Source organism: Sceloporus occidentalis, unplaced genomic scaffold, assembly GCF_023333645.1.
Source record: "Sceloporus occidentalis isolate IW3139 unplaced genomic scaffold, rSceOcc1.0.p SCAF_5, whole genome shotgun sequence".
Lineage (NCBI taxonomy): Eukaryota > Metazoa > Chordata > Lepidosauria > Squamata > Phrynosomatidae > Sceloporus > Sceloporus occidentalis.
Window position 1 is genome coordinate 153,842,936 of NW_028316985.1, and position 15,966 is coordinate 153,858,901.

The 15,966-nt window shown below is 38.8% G+C and overlaps 1 protein-coding gene across 1 annotated transcript in view; it reads right to left on the reverse strand.

Moving 5' to 3' along the window:
* Positions 1-1,239: 1,239 nt before the first annotated feature.
* Positions 1,240-15,966, reverse strand: part of FAT4 (FAT atypical cadherin 4) — a 178,253-nt gene continuing 163,526 nt past the window's right edge. The window contains exons 14-17 of the mRNA XM_089527240.1: positions 13,032-13,156; positions 12,243-12,460; positions 10,676-10,937; positions 1,240-4,764 (exon numbers count right to left, since the gene is read on the reverse strand). Of these exons, the coding sequence (XP_089383366.1) occupies positions 2,897-4,764; positions 10,676-10,937; positions 12,243-12,460; positions 13,032-13,156 (2,473 nt within the window). The 3' untranslated portion in view covers positions 1,240-2,896. The remainder of the gene's footprint in view (positions 4,765-10,675; positions 10,938-12,242; positions 12,461-13,031; positions 13,157-15,966) is intronic.

Genomic DNA, 15,966 nt, shown 5'->3' on the forward strand with positions numbered 1-15,966 from the left:
GAGAAAATGAAAAATCCTCCATAGTATTCTGATTGTATTCTATTGTCCCATACTCAAATAGGGATTTTTTCCCCTGCACTGTTTATGCAAAAAACATGTTTTCTGCGTGGAATAATTTTACTGTAACACTTCAAGACAATCAAACACTGGGAGAAAATTGTGCAAAATTCTCTTATTCTTGACAAGATTGTTTTCCAGGTACTGGAAAACATGTTTCTTCCCCTGGACATGAATAATTACAAATATTATTTCCTTCCTACCAAGGTGAGGGAAGCTTTCCTTCTACCTAAGAAAATCTTCCCAGCACATGAGTTGGAAGGTTGTATCAGTCAGAAGTCATAACTCACTGATGTCTGGATCCTTGCCATATGTCACACTAAACTCTGCATATATTATAACTAAGAATGAGTAATAATTTTGCTTGATTCCCTTTTCTATACATTTCAAATATTCAGTTATTTATAAATTCAGTGGAATGAATTTGTAATAACAACAACAACAACAACAACAACAACAACAACAACGTGGGAAATGGGCAGATTTGCCCATTTAGACAGTGGGCTTTCATGTTTACCTTTGCCAAGTCGGGCTTTTAATCTCACTGAATTCAATCAAACTTGTGGTGCTGAATTCAGGTTACCACCTCTCTGTACTGAAAGATTTCTTTACTTTAAGAGATACATGACAGGCACAACATAATCATTTCCACATTTTGAATGAATGTACCTACTGAATTTGACCAGTGCAGATGGTTTTGTTTATTTTGGTTATGATAAGAACTTTCTCAAATACGTATAAACCTGGTGGAAACCATCTTAAGGAATTTTAATGTGTTTTTCTCATTCACCATCATAATATAAATAAAGTTGTAGCCATTTTAAATCCATTTCTTGCTAATGAGAAAATTTTGCTCTCTCTCTCTCTGTCTGTGCCATGTTTTGTTCACAACCATAGCTAAGAACAAATCTGTTGGTGTAAAAAACAGGGAACACTAACACATTAGGTAATGGCCAAGGCTTAGTATATTGTTTCCACTTCTGCACACCAGACATTTTAAATAAATATTTTAATTCTATTATTGGCATTTACACGTAGAAAGAATACGGTATGTTACAATTTTATCAAAATGTGAAAATATGAACATTACATAAGTAACAAATGTAAAAAAAGAAAGTATTTTTCTTACTTTCCCTGAAAGTAAGAAAACAATTCAATATAGGAAAATATTGATACCAAAAACACATGTTTAGCTTGAAAAAGAAAGTGAGAAAGAAACAATCTCACCAAAACCCCACTATTTTTTTTTTACACAGTACATAAGAGCTGCATGGAAATATGTGGTATTTCTACAACAAGCAATTTTAAAACATCAGGATTTAGAAAAGTGAATGTAGGATTTCCCTTAATACCAGATCAATTCTTAAATGTTTTGCACTCACGCATGGATACTGAGCACAAAACATATGTGTATGATATCAGTAATGAATGATGCATGTGTACATGTAGAGAATGATACTTTCCCCTTTGAAAAATATGCAAGTAGTGTCCCCCTGCTTGCATTGTGCATTTTTAAAAGAAAACAGAGGTGCATGTGCCATTCATAACTGATACAATATGGGCATTTTTACAAGCTGTCTTCTGTTTGTAGAAAGCAATGATTTTTCTTTTCAATATTATTTTAAAAATTTCAAATAGTTCTTGTCATAGAATATTTTGTGATGGAGCCAAACAAAAATTGCTTCAAGGTCCTGTAAGCAAGGCAGGACTCACAATAATAAATACTAGTATAATTGTATAGGCAAGCAGCCCTCACATCAGCCTCCTGCGATGTAGACCAGCCATATTTATAACTTTTCATTTTACAAATGACAAAACCGAACACAGACACCAAATGGTTGCCCAGACCAGGGTGGGAATCATGCTGCTCTCCAGATATTTCTGGACTACAACTCTTAACAACCCTAGCCAGCATATTCAATAGTGGGGAATGCTCTAAATTGCAAGTGAAAAACATCTGGAGAGCCTCTGGCCTAGATTAGGCCAGATTAGTGTTAAAACTGAGATTGAACTATAAATATTGCCTTATTTTTTTTAGTCTTATCTTGCACTTAGCCTCACTACGTCTTCTACACTACTTCTATCCCTTCGAATTCTATCTCTTCTACAGATTCTACTGTTTTGTTCAATTTGATGATGTCCCTTGTTTTCCATACTAGCTAGAAATACAGTCTATTGGGGAAAATAAGAATAGAAATTCAGAAGTTCTCACACAACCTTGTCAAAAATAATAAAATCTTAAAGTGCTGATGAGCTTGAGCAGGTTTATAGCACCTCATGTATTGAAAAAAGATAGTACAGCAATTACTCAAGCTTATCGTTCTTTAAAATATCCATAGCTGAACAACCACATGATAATCAAAGTATATTTTCAAAGAAACCCAATAGCATTGTTCCTTCATTCAGCTTCTGTAGAATTGCTACAAATATTTCCCAACAAAAACAATGTACTTGACATTTTTGCATTTTAGAACCACATACTGAAATTGAGTACACATACACTCTTCACAATAAACCATCTTGTCCATTTTTAGAACTGATCATTATTAATTTAAAAATCACAAACAAAACATGTCCAAATGCTGCATGCCAAATACCTTGCTTAGAAATATTATGCATGCAGAAGAAGCAAATTCAACCAATCCCAATTAAATTAAACAACAAAAATTTACTTGTCCATTTCAGCAGCATAACGGTGATTATTATTTTATTTTTTTTAAAAAAATGCGCCCTAACCACTGGCCCTGGATTAAAAGAAAAGAAAAGTCTGCTCTTCTCTTATCTGCAATGGTAGAAATGGCTTGGATGTTCCATGATTTTGGATTTTGATAATGAAATTCTATACATACTGTTCGGCTTCCCCATCTTTTGGTTGTGTTGTACCATTTTTGCTCTCTTCATTTACATTTCCTGCTGTCTTTTCTGGAAGAGATGCTAAATCTTTAAAAACATCAACATAATGACCAAATCCTGGGCCCCAGTTCAAAAGGTTGTCCCAGTTGAAATTTCCACCTTGTGGACCAACTTTTAAAGGTGACATGTTGTCCTGAATGATGGGTGGAGTGGCTTGTGCACCCACAGGCCCACCACCCTCTCCTCTGCGGCCTGGGTATCTCCTAGGCTTCAGCCTAGCACCATAATTGTCTTCATCATCTGCATCTGACTCATTCACTTGAGATAATTTGGGCATTCTAGAACTGTACACCATGGGTTTTTCTCTGTCATATTCCATCTCAGAACATGTAAAAGAATCATGGGAATCACTATCAGATGAAGATTCTGGAGCTGGAATGCCATCAGCTGGATTTCGTGTTCGTGACAGTGGCCTTCTGCAGTCCTCTTCAGAAGAAGATCTTCCATGGTCAGCACTACAGATGCTTGGATTTCTAGGCCGTGGTGTGTTAAGCCTCTCAACTTCTTCAATGGAAAGTCCTACAGGAGGACCACTTTCCAAGGGAATCTGTCCTATTGGTTGCTTTAAGCGGCTTCCTGGTCTAGAACTATGGGTTCCCATCATTTGAGGACTCTTGCTTCTTCTCCCCAGTCTAGTGGGATAGTTAAAAATGCCTGTTTGGCAGACATCATTATGCATTTCCAAAGGGCTCCCTTCTCTTATTGACAGATGCATTTCTCTTGCTGGGCTGTTTCTGTAGAAAGTTGATGATTTGGAAAATGGAGCAGGACTATGACGAGAAAGATGGGTGGGTGTAGGGCATGCTGAGTGACTTAAGGATGCTGTCCTTAGGCCTTGACCATAGGATGGTTGGTAAGTTAAACTGCTTGCTCCCAAGGGCATAGGTGACTGCCTGGCAAAGCCCAATGGACTGTGTCTCTGGATGGAAAATTTAGGAGTATGACTTCGGAACTGCTTGTAGTGCTGAATGATATCTGCATCTGAAGGAGCTATGCTGCTTGCATTGTCAATATCATAGTGTTCTATCTCTGCTTCAGGGGAAGCTAGAGGGGCACTGGGTACAGTCTCTGTGTTGTGTGGTATATCTGTCTCATCAAAGATGAGATAAGGGTTTTCTCTTTCAATTATATCAGGTTTAGGATTTCCTTCAGGCTGCTTCCGGATAGTCATATCATCACCATATGGTGGTATGTTATCAGGGTCATCAAAGGCATCGTTCTCACTCCCCTTCTTTTTCTTTTCCTTTGTTTTCTTTTCCTCTTTTGGCACTTTTGCCTTTTTTCCTTTGCACTGATTGCACAGGATCAAGCTAAGAACAAGCAAGGCCAGCACAGTAGCACAACTGCCAACAATGGCAGGAACTGCCCACAATGGCAAGGAGAGTTCAGCTGGATAAGGCTGAGGAATACATATATGGCCTCTATTTGTCCCTCCTTTGCATACATGTCCATGGGCACACATGACACCAAGGCAAGCCACTACTATCTCACATGCCCTTCCAGTATAAGCTTCAGGACAGCTGCATACAAATCCAGCTCTTTCTCCAGGCTCACAGCTGCCACCATTCTGACAGGGGTTGGAGGCACAGGCTCCAGGAGGCACACACTTGTAAGTATACCACTGGTTAATGCACATTAATTCTCCCCCACAGGGATTGCTGGCACAGATATTGGGCCCTCGGCAACCAATCTTCACAGAGGGGTCTGTTTTTGATATAGTAGCAAGGCTGTGTTTTCCTATGAAGGGAAGACTTTCTTCACCATATTTCAGGTAGGCAATGCAGCCATCAAAATCTAGAAAAACAGAGAGAAAAACAGCTTTAGAAGTTGTAGGAGTGTCACTTTTAAAGCAGATGTTAACTTATCATATATACCTGTCTATAAGTCAAGAAATGTATGGCCAAAGTTGACCCCAAAATCCTGGGTTGACTTATATATGGGTCAATGCTGATGATGGAAGCTCACTCAGTGAGGAACACACACACATACGCCTTCCTTCCCACTTTCCCTCCGTGCCTGAGAATGGGCTGCTGGAAGCAGAGAGAGTGCAGGGCAATTTTTATTTCTATGGGAGCAACAGCTGATCCAGTCACAAGTACACACATACACACTTTCTCTCCCTCCTTGCCTTAGCTCCTTTTACATTTGACTCTCCCACAACTGACTCTTTACCCCTGTCTCCTCCTCACCCTCTGTGAGAAGACAAGGTGGCAGCTGTTGACAACTGTGGACAGGCCAGCAGTAAAGAGCTTCCATTCCTGGGAGAGTCTACTGTAAAGGTAGGTTTCTTGGTGGGATTGAAGGGGCAGAGAGTGCCTGTGACTGTTTAAGGAAAAAATGGCTGCAACCGGTGCTTCCTTGCCGGGGAAACACTGAAGAGTCACCATGGACCTGAGGATCCTCAAAGTTTTACCTTTGACTTATCCATGGGTCATATCAAAATCCATGACTTTGGCTCCAAAACTTGCCCTCCGCTTATACATGAGATCGACTTATAGTTGAGTATATACAGTAATTGGATGGTAGTGGTGGAGGAAAAACAGAAGGAAAGCAGCAACAACAGCAATTGTGATTATTTGTAAGGCAAACACACAGACACATGCATGGCTGAGCAAGTAGAAACACAATAATCTACCAGCTGTAGCTGCCATACATATGTAACCTTCCATACAAGAGGCTGGGAGACTGCTCTGTGCAGCAAACCAGCAGAATGACCTTCATAAAAATGGGCTCAAACTTTTAAACTTATAGCATTTGTTTTTTAATGACTTTTTAGTCTGTTCATGCATTTAGATTGTTGCCATCATTTTCAAAACAGCTGTAGTCAATGCTGAACTATAAAACCAGTTTCTCTCTCCTCTTGGGATTTAAAATAGAAAGACTTTCACTTGAATATGCTACAGTGGAAAGGAAGGTAAAACATGTTCTATATTTACTCTGGTTCACAGCCCATTTGTTCAAAATTTGCAGATAGAATCAACAATTGCTGATAAGGTTACTTTTGAAACAGTTATTAGACCAAGTTTTATGGAACAAGGAGAGTTTAAAAGTAATCACCATATCACTAAAAACTGTCCAGGGTTCATTCCAGAAAGCTATTTTTAGAGGCCAGAAGAGTACAGATTTCTCTGAACATGTGCTCCTTAAACAACAATAACAAGATCTCTTCAAAAGGGCAAGTAATGAATTAATTAACTTTTTCATTTAACCTGGTCTTTTTAAACATTAGATAACCTACATATTGGACCCAAAGAAAAATGACTGCAAGTCCACTGTAAAATTCTGAAATGTTCCAAATGTGTGTGTGAATTTAATATCTCTGAATAACTAAAAGTGCAATCTGCTCAGCAGGAAACATTACTGAGGTCAAGAGGACTGAGAGTTAGGAAGTACTGGCATCAGTAATAATGTATTTCCACTAAATTGTTTAAACAACAGAATGTGAAGCAAAAATGATCAAACTGTTTGAGATTGCCCCCAGTACAAATGGTTAATTATTAGATTGCTACACATTAAACATTAATATTACAGGCTGAGTATCCCTTAAGTATGCTTAGGACCAGAAATGTTTTGGATTTTGGATGTATTCCTTTTGGATTTTGTTATATTTTCATATACATAATAAAAGCATCTTGGAGATGGGGGCCGAGGCTAAACCTAAAATTCATTTATTTTACTTGTAGACCATATACACTTACTTTGAAAGTTATTTTATACATAATATTTTTAATAATTTTGTGCATAAAACAAAGTTTGTACACTGATCCATCAGAAAGCAAAGGCATCACCATCTCAGCTACCCACGTGGAACAATTTTGGATTTTGGGGTATTTCTGATTTTGGAATTCCAGTTGAGTACTTAACTTTTACTAAAAATGACAAAAAAGGCAAACTCCTTCAAACTATCCCTCTACTGAGCAACAAATAATATCCAGTGTCAATATTTATTTAAAAAAACAAATGTTGCTGGCATTTAACAATTAAAATGACAATTTTTAAATTCATTAATGACATTTTCAATGGATTAGGAGCCCTGGTGGCGCAGTGGTTAAATGCCTGTACTGCAGCCAGTCACTCACAAACTAAAAGGTTGGGAATTCAATACCAGTGAAAGGGCTCAAGCTAGACTCAGGCTTGCATCCTTCTGAGGAGGTTGCTAAAATGAGTACCCAGATTGTTGGGGGCAATTAGCTTATACTTTGTTAACTGCTTAGGGAGTGCTTAAGTGCACTGATAAGCGGTATAGAAATGTACTTGCTATTGTATTAGGGGATACCAATTCATTATTAATGAATTATTTTCAAGCTAAGTTGAATGAGGCTTACTGCTAGATAAGTTTTGGCCTAAACTAATTTTAGGGACCTGAAGACCTGAACTATTAAAAAAACTGGTATCAGTTTTCATGAGTTCATTGAACTTTACTTTACCTGGGTTAAGAAATGGAGCATGAATCTCTCTTCCTAAAATTTTGGGACTTCACTTAAAAAAAAAAGGAATGGATTGTGCTTCCAGTTTTTTAATTGTTAAAATCAATTCATTACAGCTATCTTTTTGAAGCAGCTCCGCAAGCTTGCAGCATTAACCTAAATTTCTGAAACTTTCACTATATGTAATAACTTGGAGTTTTTACATACATTTTTGGCTTGATAGCTTACTGCTTTCAAAAACTTGGAAATAGAGCAGAGATGAAATGAAACCCCTTTAGGCTAAAACAGGGTGCTTACAAATGGGCACATCTCTGTCAGCCAATGACCAGATTACTACTGAACTTTGAAATTCAACTGGAGATTTTTGTGACGGTAGCCTGAGAACATGAAGATGTGTTGTGAACTACTAACCAACTATGGAAATTTATTAGCTTTAAAACTTTTTGGATAATGACACTGTTTCTAAGTGGACACAACATTAGAGTCTATAGCTCTTAAACCACAAACTAAGTAATAGTACAATTGATTTACAACAGGGATTTTCTAGTCAATGGGCCAACTTGTACACCATCATGCACATGGCCTGGGTGCAAACATATTTTTTCCCCTTTAAGACATAATAGTACAAGATAAGGGATGAGTTCAAAAGAAATATTTCTCTACAAAAGTATCCATTCCAGGCACTTAACATTGGTAATGAGGTTGGTCTCTAAATTGAGCAGCAAAGCTGCTGTGGGGGAGAAGGCCTCTTTGTTGTACTCCATGAAGGGAATCTGGTGTGTGTGTGTGTGTGTGTTCTTTCAAATTGGCCTGGCTGATCAAGAGTTATCACATAATAGAGGGCAATAGGAGGTTATTTAAGCCCTTCACATGCATCTTTGATTAATTTCTGTGGAGGAGGAGGAACCTCTATGGTCAAGAATATTGGTTGGATTCCAGTAAACATGACAAAACCCTACCCCTACTGTGGTACAGTCCTTTTGCATCTTGTTGGACTACCCCTCTCCTTTCCTCATCCCTATCCGCCCCCAAGATATTTTTGAAAGAAATTCTTGAACTCAAGTCTGTGTGCGTTTGACACTTAGGTCCTTCAAGAAAGCTTTGTCTAAATTTTAGTAAATGACTACATTACAGTGCGCCCGCGTCATACACGGGCATGCTTTACATGGCTTTCAGCTTATGCTGAAAGCCACTCGCCATAAAGGGCAATGGCATGCGTGCCCATGGCACCCACACCATGCCGCGTGCATGAGCCCCATTGTTTTAAATGGGGCTCAAGCATTCACAGAATTTCCCTTATGTGGAGGGGTCTGGAATGGATCCTCCATGTAAGGGAAGGGTGCCCTGTATCAATAGGTTCTTTTGCTTCAGTAAGGAAGCTTTCACATCCAGCAAATTCATTTTCAGTATTCAGAGGCAAGGGACTGAAAGGATACTTACATGAAATATACCTTATGTCTATTTTTAGATTGGCCTTTTTTAATTACTATGATGGGGAAGGGAAATATTCTGCAAGTTCAGTCCATTTTGAACTAAGCACTCATGCATGGAAAGATATTCAAGCATAACAAAATACTACTGCCCCATCTCTCCATGTGCAGAGACATAGATTGTGCCAGGGAATGAGAACCGTATAGTGGGGTCTCCACAAATGGCATAATGCGAGCGAATGGACATCTATTTTGTGCTAAGGGCATCACTTTGTATATGGGTTCTGTGGTGATAGGCAACAAAATTAAGTTATATATGAATATAATGAAAACTTGTGTAAAACTATTGCTTGAGTCCCATTCATAAGAGAATGGGAGGGTATCAATCAATCAGTCCTTCAAATAAAACCTACAATAATTACACTGATTTTTGAAGGGAAAAAAGATAGAAGTATTTTTTCCGAAAGAGAAGAGCATTTCTATGTTCAAATCTATTAACTGAGGATTCTCACAAAGAATACACAGAAAAATAAAGACACAAAGACAGACAGGTGTCTCCTTCATTTACACCAGTTCATTTGAAGTTAAAAATCAATTCTCAGTTTATAAAAGCAAATAATACCTTCCATTATTTGGAATTGATGAAAATCACCAAGTGTAACATGTCCAAGTTTCAAAAAGTATTTCAAATAGTTCCACTGATCCACAGTGTAATCTAAAGAGGTGGTTACTACAGATTTTATTATGGAGTGGGAAGCTTGCCTAGAACATCTTTACTTTGGATTTTGTCTTTTTGCTTCATTATTTGTACATCACTGGAATTGTTACTAATTTATTTTTGCTTTCTTTATTCTTCAGATATTTCTGAAAATATGAGTTCACCAAGAGTTTTAAGCCTCCCTTTTTAAATCTTTGGAATGTCACATACAGTGTAATCCAATATTAAGAAAACACTTTATGAAAAAGAGATGTTGGGGCATACATTCCTACTGCAGGCCAGACTCCTGTAACTTGTCAGCTTCTACATATGTCATTTTATTAAAAGACTTTAACCCCTCACTCTGCTTCAGGCCCAAGCAGTTTCCCTCTTACTGCAAAAACTCAATTTTTTACTTCATAATCAATGGACACCAATAGGGCAGGAATGGTGAATACTATAAATATGATTTCATTCACACCATTTCTCGTACCTACTGAGGTTAGGCAGATTCATTGTTTTCATTGGACATAGTGAAAAATGTGAAGTGTGAACTTAAAACAGGCAAGGTTACTGTATCTGGTGATAATCCTTTAAGTTAGACAGGTTCTTAATCTTAAGAGCTCTATCTACAACATCACTCCTGACTGCTTAGCAAGACTTGGTGCCTATATCTAAAATGCTCTTCTATATTTTAAAGGAAAGAATACTAGCACCTGAACTGCTGATTTAATCCATAAATCTGACTAACCTTTTAAATATTTCTCTGGCCCATACAGACAGGCCAAAATAAAGCTGCTTTGGGTCACTTTGGAGGTATGCTGTTTAAATGACACATGCATCTTAAGAGGCCTGCAGCTGCACCAAAGCTGCACTCCAGTCCTTAGGACTGGATCGTGGCTTTGCTGTGGCTTCCAGCCTCTTAGGACGCATGCATCATTTAAACACCATACCTCCAAAGTGACCCAAACCAGCTTTATTTTGGCCTGTCTGTATGGGCCCCTCTTACTCTTTTATATATGGTTCAAACTAAATTGATCTCAGTACACTTTTAGTACAACTGGTGACAGACGCTCACATATTATTGTTGCTCAGAAAATTTATACTTTCCTTCCCATATATACGAACATATATGTTTTACTTCTTCTTACCTGGATCAGTATTTCTGTGGGCCTGGTTAGGTGGGATTCCACCAAGAGAAATGGTGATGACATTGAATCCTCCAAAGTCTTGTGTAACATGTAGGATGTCTCTACTGTGGATCTTATCAACTGTTAGGATTGTAGAACTCCCATTCTTTTCAATGAAGACAGTATGCCAATGGCCATCAGATACATAAACTTCAGGAACACTTCTTTCCACTTTTCCACCAACTCCAGCATCAGAGACATACTGTACTTTCCCACCTTTTATCTGTAGATAGATATTTAGAAGTATTTACTATGATATAGGCATATACTTTACAAGCTGAATATCCCTTAGCCAAAAGACTTGGGAGCAGAGGTGTTTTGGATTTTGGATTTTTTTTTTTTTAGATTTTGGAATAATGGGACCCAGGTCTAAAAACAAAATTAATTTATGCTTCATATATATCCTATACACAGCTAGAAGGTAATTTTAGACAGTACATTTAGAAATAATTTTGTCTACATTGAACTAACAGAAAGCAAACATGTCACGACATCAGCCATCTGTGAAAAAAAGTTTTGGTTTTTGGAGTACCTTGGATTTTGGGATTATGGATATGGGAGCTTTTATGCTGAACGTTAAAAAAAAAGAGAGAGAGAGAGAGAGAGAGAGAGAGAGAGAAGCTATCTGCCTGCTTTTAAAAAAATGATCACAAGAGACTGCACTAGCAAATTCTTAGGACATTATTACCTTATCTGCAATTCTACTGTCTTTTGTGACGGAAAATCTGTGTCCTTCTGAGACAGTGGAAAGTCAGATAAAACTGATAAATTAATGCTGGCTGAAGTTTGAAAATGTGGTCTTACACTAGAGATTGTTATAAGCTAGGAAGAAAATGGAAACAATTAAAGTAGTCAAGAAAACTTGGATCTTGCACCGATCCAATAAAGAAGCTTGCCAGCATTACTGTTCTACTCCTTTAGTGTTATGACTAAAGTGACTAAGTCACTGTTTAGAATTGAATCCACTGCATTTCTCTTGCAAAATGTATAACTATGAACTAAAACATTCAAAATCCTTTACCCTATGCCATAACGATACTTCAGCATCTCATTGGACATGTCACATATTGCAAGTAGGATTCTCCTATAGTTGTTTCTGTGCTGAACTCAAGGAATGGTAGCCAGTATAAACTAAATACAAAAAGGGTTCTATGCTGGCATGGTTTTTTCATATATGAATGTAAGTGTGTATTCAGTTTTAAATGTGAGCTTGGTGGTCACATTTTATAGGAAGTCTATACAAGGAGGGGAAAAGTTAATAGGAGAAAAGATTTCACTCTAGCGTGCAATGTTTCATTATGAACATATGCAACAAACATTCTTCCGGATGCCATTCAAATAGCCAGCACTTGGAGTCTAGACAAAGCTGATTAGAAGCAAAATCATTCAGCTCTTCCAGTAGCTGGAGGTCTGCCCAGCACTAGTCAACACTCTGGTATTTATAAAGAAAAAGGCTAGCATGAATTCAGGCTGCACGAAGAAGACCATTTCACAGTATGCAGTCCTATGAAATCAACTGAACTCTTACCTTCACAGTGGTGTAATTGCTGCTTTCCTGGACATTAAGTAAAACTCCACTTTTGTTCCTTGTCCTGAATTTGATTTCTATACTATCCATACTTTGGGGATCCAAAATAGCATTTCCAATGCTATGTCTCATCATGTACTCCCATTTCCTATTCTGTCTAAAGTGGTAGTCAAGACGACCTTTGCCTTCTAAAGACAAGGCAGTGTCAGCTGTAATATCTGGAATAAAGAAAGAAAATTTACAACCACAATTTTGTCATCCATAGTTCTCTATCCATCTTTTCCTTGAATAAAGAATACAGAAGTAGAAAATGCTATTTGTTAGAAAACTGTTTGAAGAAAATAATCTGATTTTTAAATGCTTTCTAAAAAGTAAACTAGTTTCTCTTCCAGTTAAGGGTAGGAGAAATGTGTTTCCACAGTTCCATTCCATGGCAACTCACCTCAATGATGAAGCTGTTTTCAAGTCAAAGCAAACAAACAAACAACAACACCTAGTTGTTATTATGAATTAAAAATATAGTAAATAACAGAAAATGTATGCCTGGCTTTAATATCTGTATTTCTATTTTTAACGTGTTCCTGTTGAAATTGTTGAACCCTTGTGGAGTTGGATAGCATGGTATTTTACTTCACAATTGCTGTTATAATGAATTCAATCTTTACATATTTCTACCATGTGTAGAGCAGAAAACAGAGCAATTTATAGAAGACATAAATGAAGGCTAAAAGCAAAAAAAGAAAAAGAAAGAGAAAAAAGGGGGGAGAAGGGAGAAGAAACTCTATTTACGTTTTTCACAGTGTCTTCCTGTCAGTCCTTCTTTGCAATGACACTGCTGCCAAGACCAGTAATCCACGCATGTGCCACCATGTTGGCAAGGATTAATAGCACAAGTTCCTTCCAGTCTAGGACACCTGCACAAACACAATGATGTAGTTTTATTGCTTATTTCTTAATTCTCCTCTCCTCTGATTGTGTGCAGCACACAAACTATGCCCGCACAATGATTACTTAATTCACAGAATATGTATTTTTGACATTCTTTGAAATGACCAGTGTTTTGATACCTACACGTAGCATGGTTTTTGAAATAATCTCCTTTTCCTCAGACCAAACTGTACCAAAGATAATATTCCCTTATATGAGAGAGAGAGAGAGAGAGAGAGAGAGAGAGAGAGAGAGAGAGGAAACAAAACAAAAAGAACTAAACACTGGATTACCACATACTGAAACTGAGCAGCAATGCCAGGCCTGAGATGAAGCCAATGTGCTTTGGAACTTTATGCAGTCTTTTTATGACTTGAGAAAGAAAATAAAGCAAGTCAACTTCCATACAGCAAACTAGAAAGATGAGCAACAGGTTTAAACTTACAAAGCTTACTGTATAGACTCGACTATAAGTCAACCTCATGTATACATCAAGGGCAGGTTTTGGGGCCAAGATTATGGATTTTGATATGGCCCATGGATAAATCGATGGTGAAACTTATGGGCATGCAACAAAGGATCTAAATGATGAAGCAAAGGAAAACGATGCCAAGGAACTTACAACATTCTGGCAGGCATAACTGTTTGGCCTTACTCTAAAGGCTGGATGGATGATAGAGTAGAGGGTGTGTGTATGACAGTGCTTCCAGGACACATTACACTCTTGCCTTTCACCAGGAGATGGTTCTCTTTTTTATAATAGTTAAAGTACAATATTTACATTGACCCATGGATAAGTCGACCCAGGTTTTTGGGGTCAATTTTTGACTAAAATTTCTAGACTTATACATGGATATATACAGTATTTCAAATAACACCTATCAAATTATATTCAAATTGAACAAAGGGGCTTTCTAAACAGCCCTTTGGGACGTCCTCCGGACGTCCCATTTTAAAAAAGGGGCGTCTCTTTTAGACGCCCCATGGTCTAGTACGGACTCCGTCCGTACAAGATGGCGGCGCCCCTTCTACATGGGCGCCGCCATCTTTACGCATCGGACGCACAGCGTCCAGACGCGTCGCGCCGCTGCTGACGTAGCGAGCGCGCCCCTGGCGCCTCGCTACGTCGCAAACGCGACGCAAAAAGAAGCTCCATTTTGGAGCTTCTTTTTTCGGTCCGCGCGGGAGTCGGGCCGTTTGAAGGCTCCGGCTCCCCCGCGGACCTTCTGGCGGCGGTGCCAGACCGCTGCAAAGCGGCGGTCTGTACCCCGCCAAAGTGCTGCTGATACCAGGGAAAAGGCCAATGCAATTGGTTCCCACCATGAAATTGGTTCCTTTGCAGCCCAATCAGGGACAGGTCTGTTTGTATTTTAGAAAGCTTATTCATAGGCAAATTTGTACATTATGATAAACCTAAATGTTATCCTGGCACAGGTAGTATCCACAGAGAAAGGCTTCCATGAAGGCAGGGTAGAGTATAAAGGGCTAAATAATTAAAATAACAACAACACATTTTCTAAATGAAAAATGTAGTCCAATTTTTAAGAGATCCCTGCACATCGAATTTTTGTTTGTTTTAAAAATAGTTTTATTTTTATTATTTAATACACTGCACTCAAATGGGAGTGAAGGGATAAGTCCAGTTCCAGATTATATCAGTTACACATATGTTCACTAATAAATCTGCTCTATGGGTAAGTGCACAGACTTAAAAAAAACCCACAGAGAAAAGAATGGTATGTATGTATCTATTTAAATGTGCATTTCTCACAACATATGAATTTCTAAATCGATTATATTGTCACTTCATTTTACATTATATATGCAGTTTGCAAGAGTATTTTGAACTAATAACTTCATTACAAAATTCAGAGAAGCACAAAACTGGAAGGATTACTGCCTTCTGATCTGCACATTCAACTTGGGAGATGCAAATCAGACTGGCTTGCGTTAAAATGCATGGTATCACAAACTCTAACAAGTGCCTTCTGGTATATTATTTCAAAATCTCCCTTCCCAAATCTTCTCCTTAAACCACTTAAATATGAGGAGGAGAATGGCTCTGAACACTTTATATTATCTTCCTAATACACTGTTGCTTAAAATCATGTCAAACTGCTTCATGAACATCATACACTTCATTTTTACAGATAGAATTAATGAAAGCCACATAATTTTCAATTGTATGGCTCCACACTAAATCTTGGCCACTTATGAGCCTGTTTTTGTGTGTGTCTTTGGCGGGATACAAACGGGCAGGGGAAGACGTCTTGGAGGTGTATTCTGCTGAATACGGAGCCTCCAGACCGCCCACCCCGGGGGCGTGGCTCAGGAGATGGGGCTTCCACATGGGGGGCAGTGAAGACGCCTCACCTGGGGCCGTTTCTGACCCGCAGTTTCCAAACCGCCGCCTCGGAGGACGCTGCAAAGAGAGAGGCAGCTTCCTCACGGGCGGCCAAAAACAGGGCTTTTTTTTTCCTTTGCCGGCTGGCGGATGCGCAGCTGCGCAGCTGCAGCGCTAAGCAGTGGCGGCAGAAAGCCTATGTGCACATTTAAAGTGCCCAAGCCCCTTTAAAACTTTTTCCCCCGCTCTGCCCAAGAACAATGGTGGTCTCCTGCCAGCTGGTGATCAGCTGGTGTTGGCATCCTTGTCCTCTTGCACTTTGCCAGTGTCACCAGCATCATGGATGCCTCCTCTCCTTTGGTCCCCGCGCTCTTGCTGAATCTGCAATGCACAGCCACAGCTGTCGCCGCTGCCACCGCTGTCCCCCTGCCATCCCCCATCACCTCCCTTGTA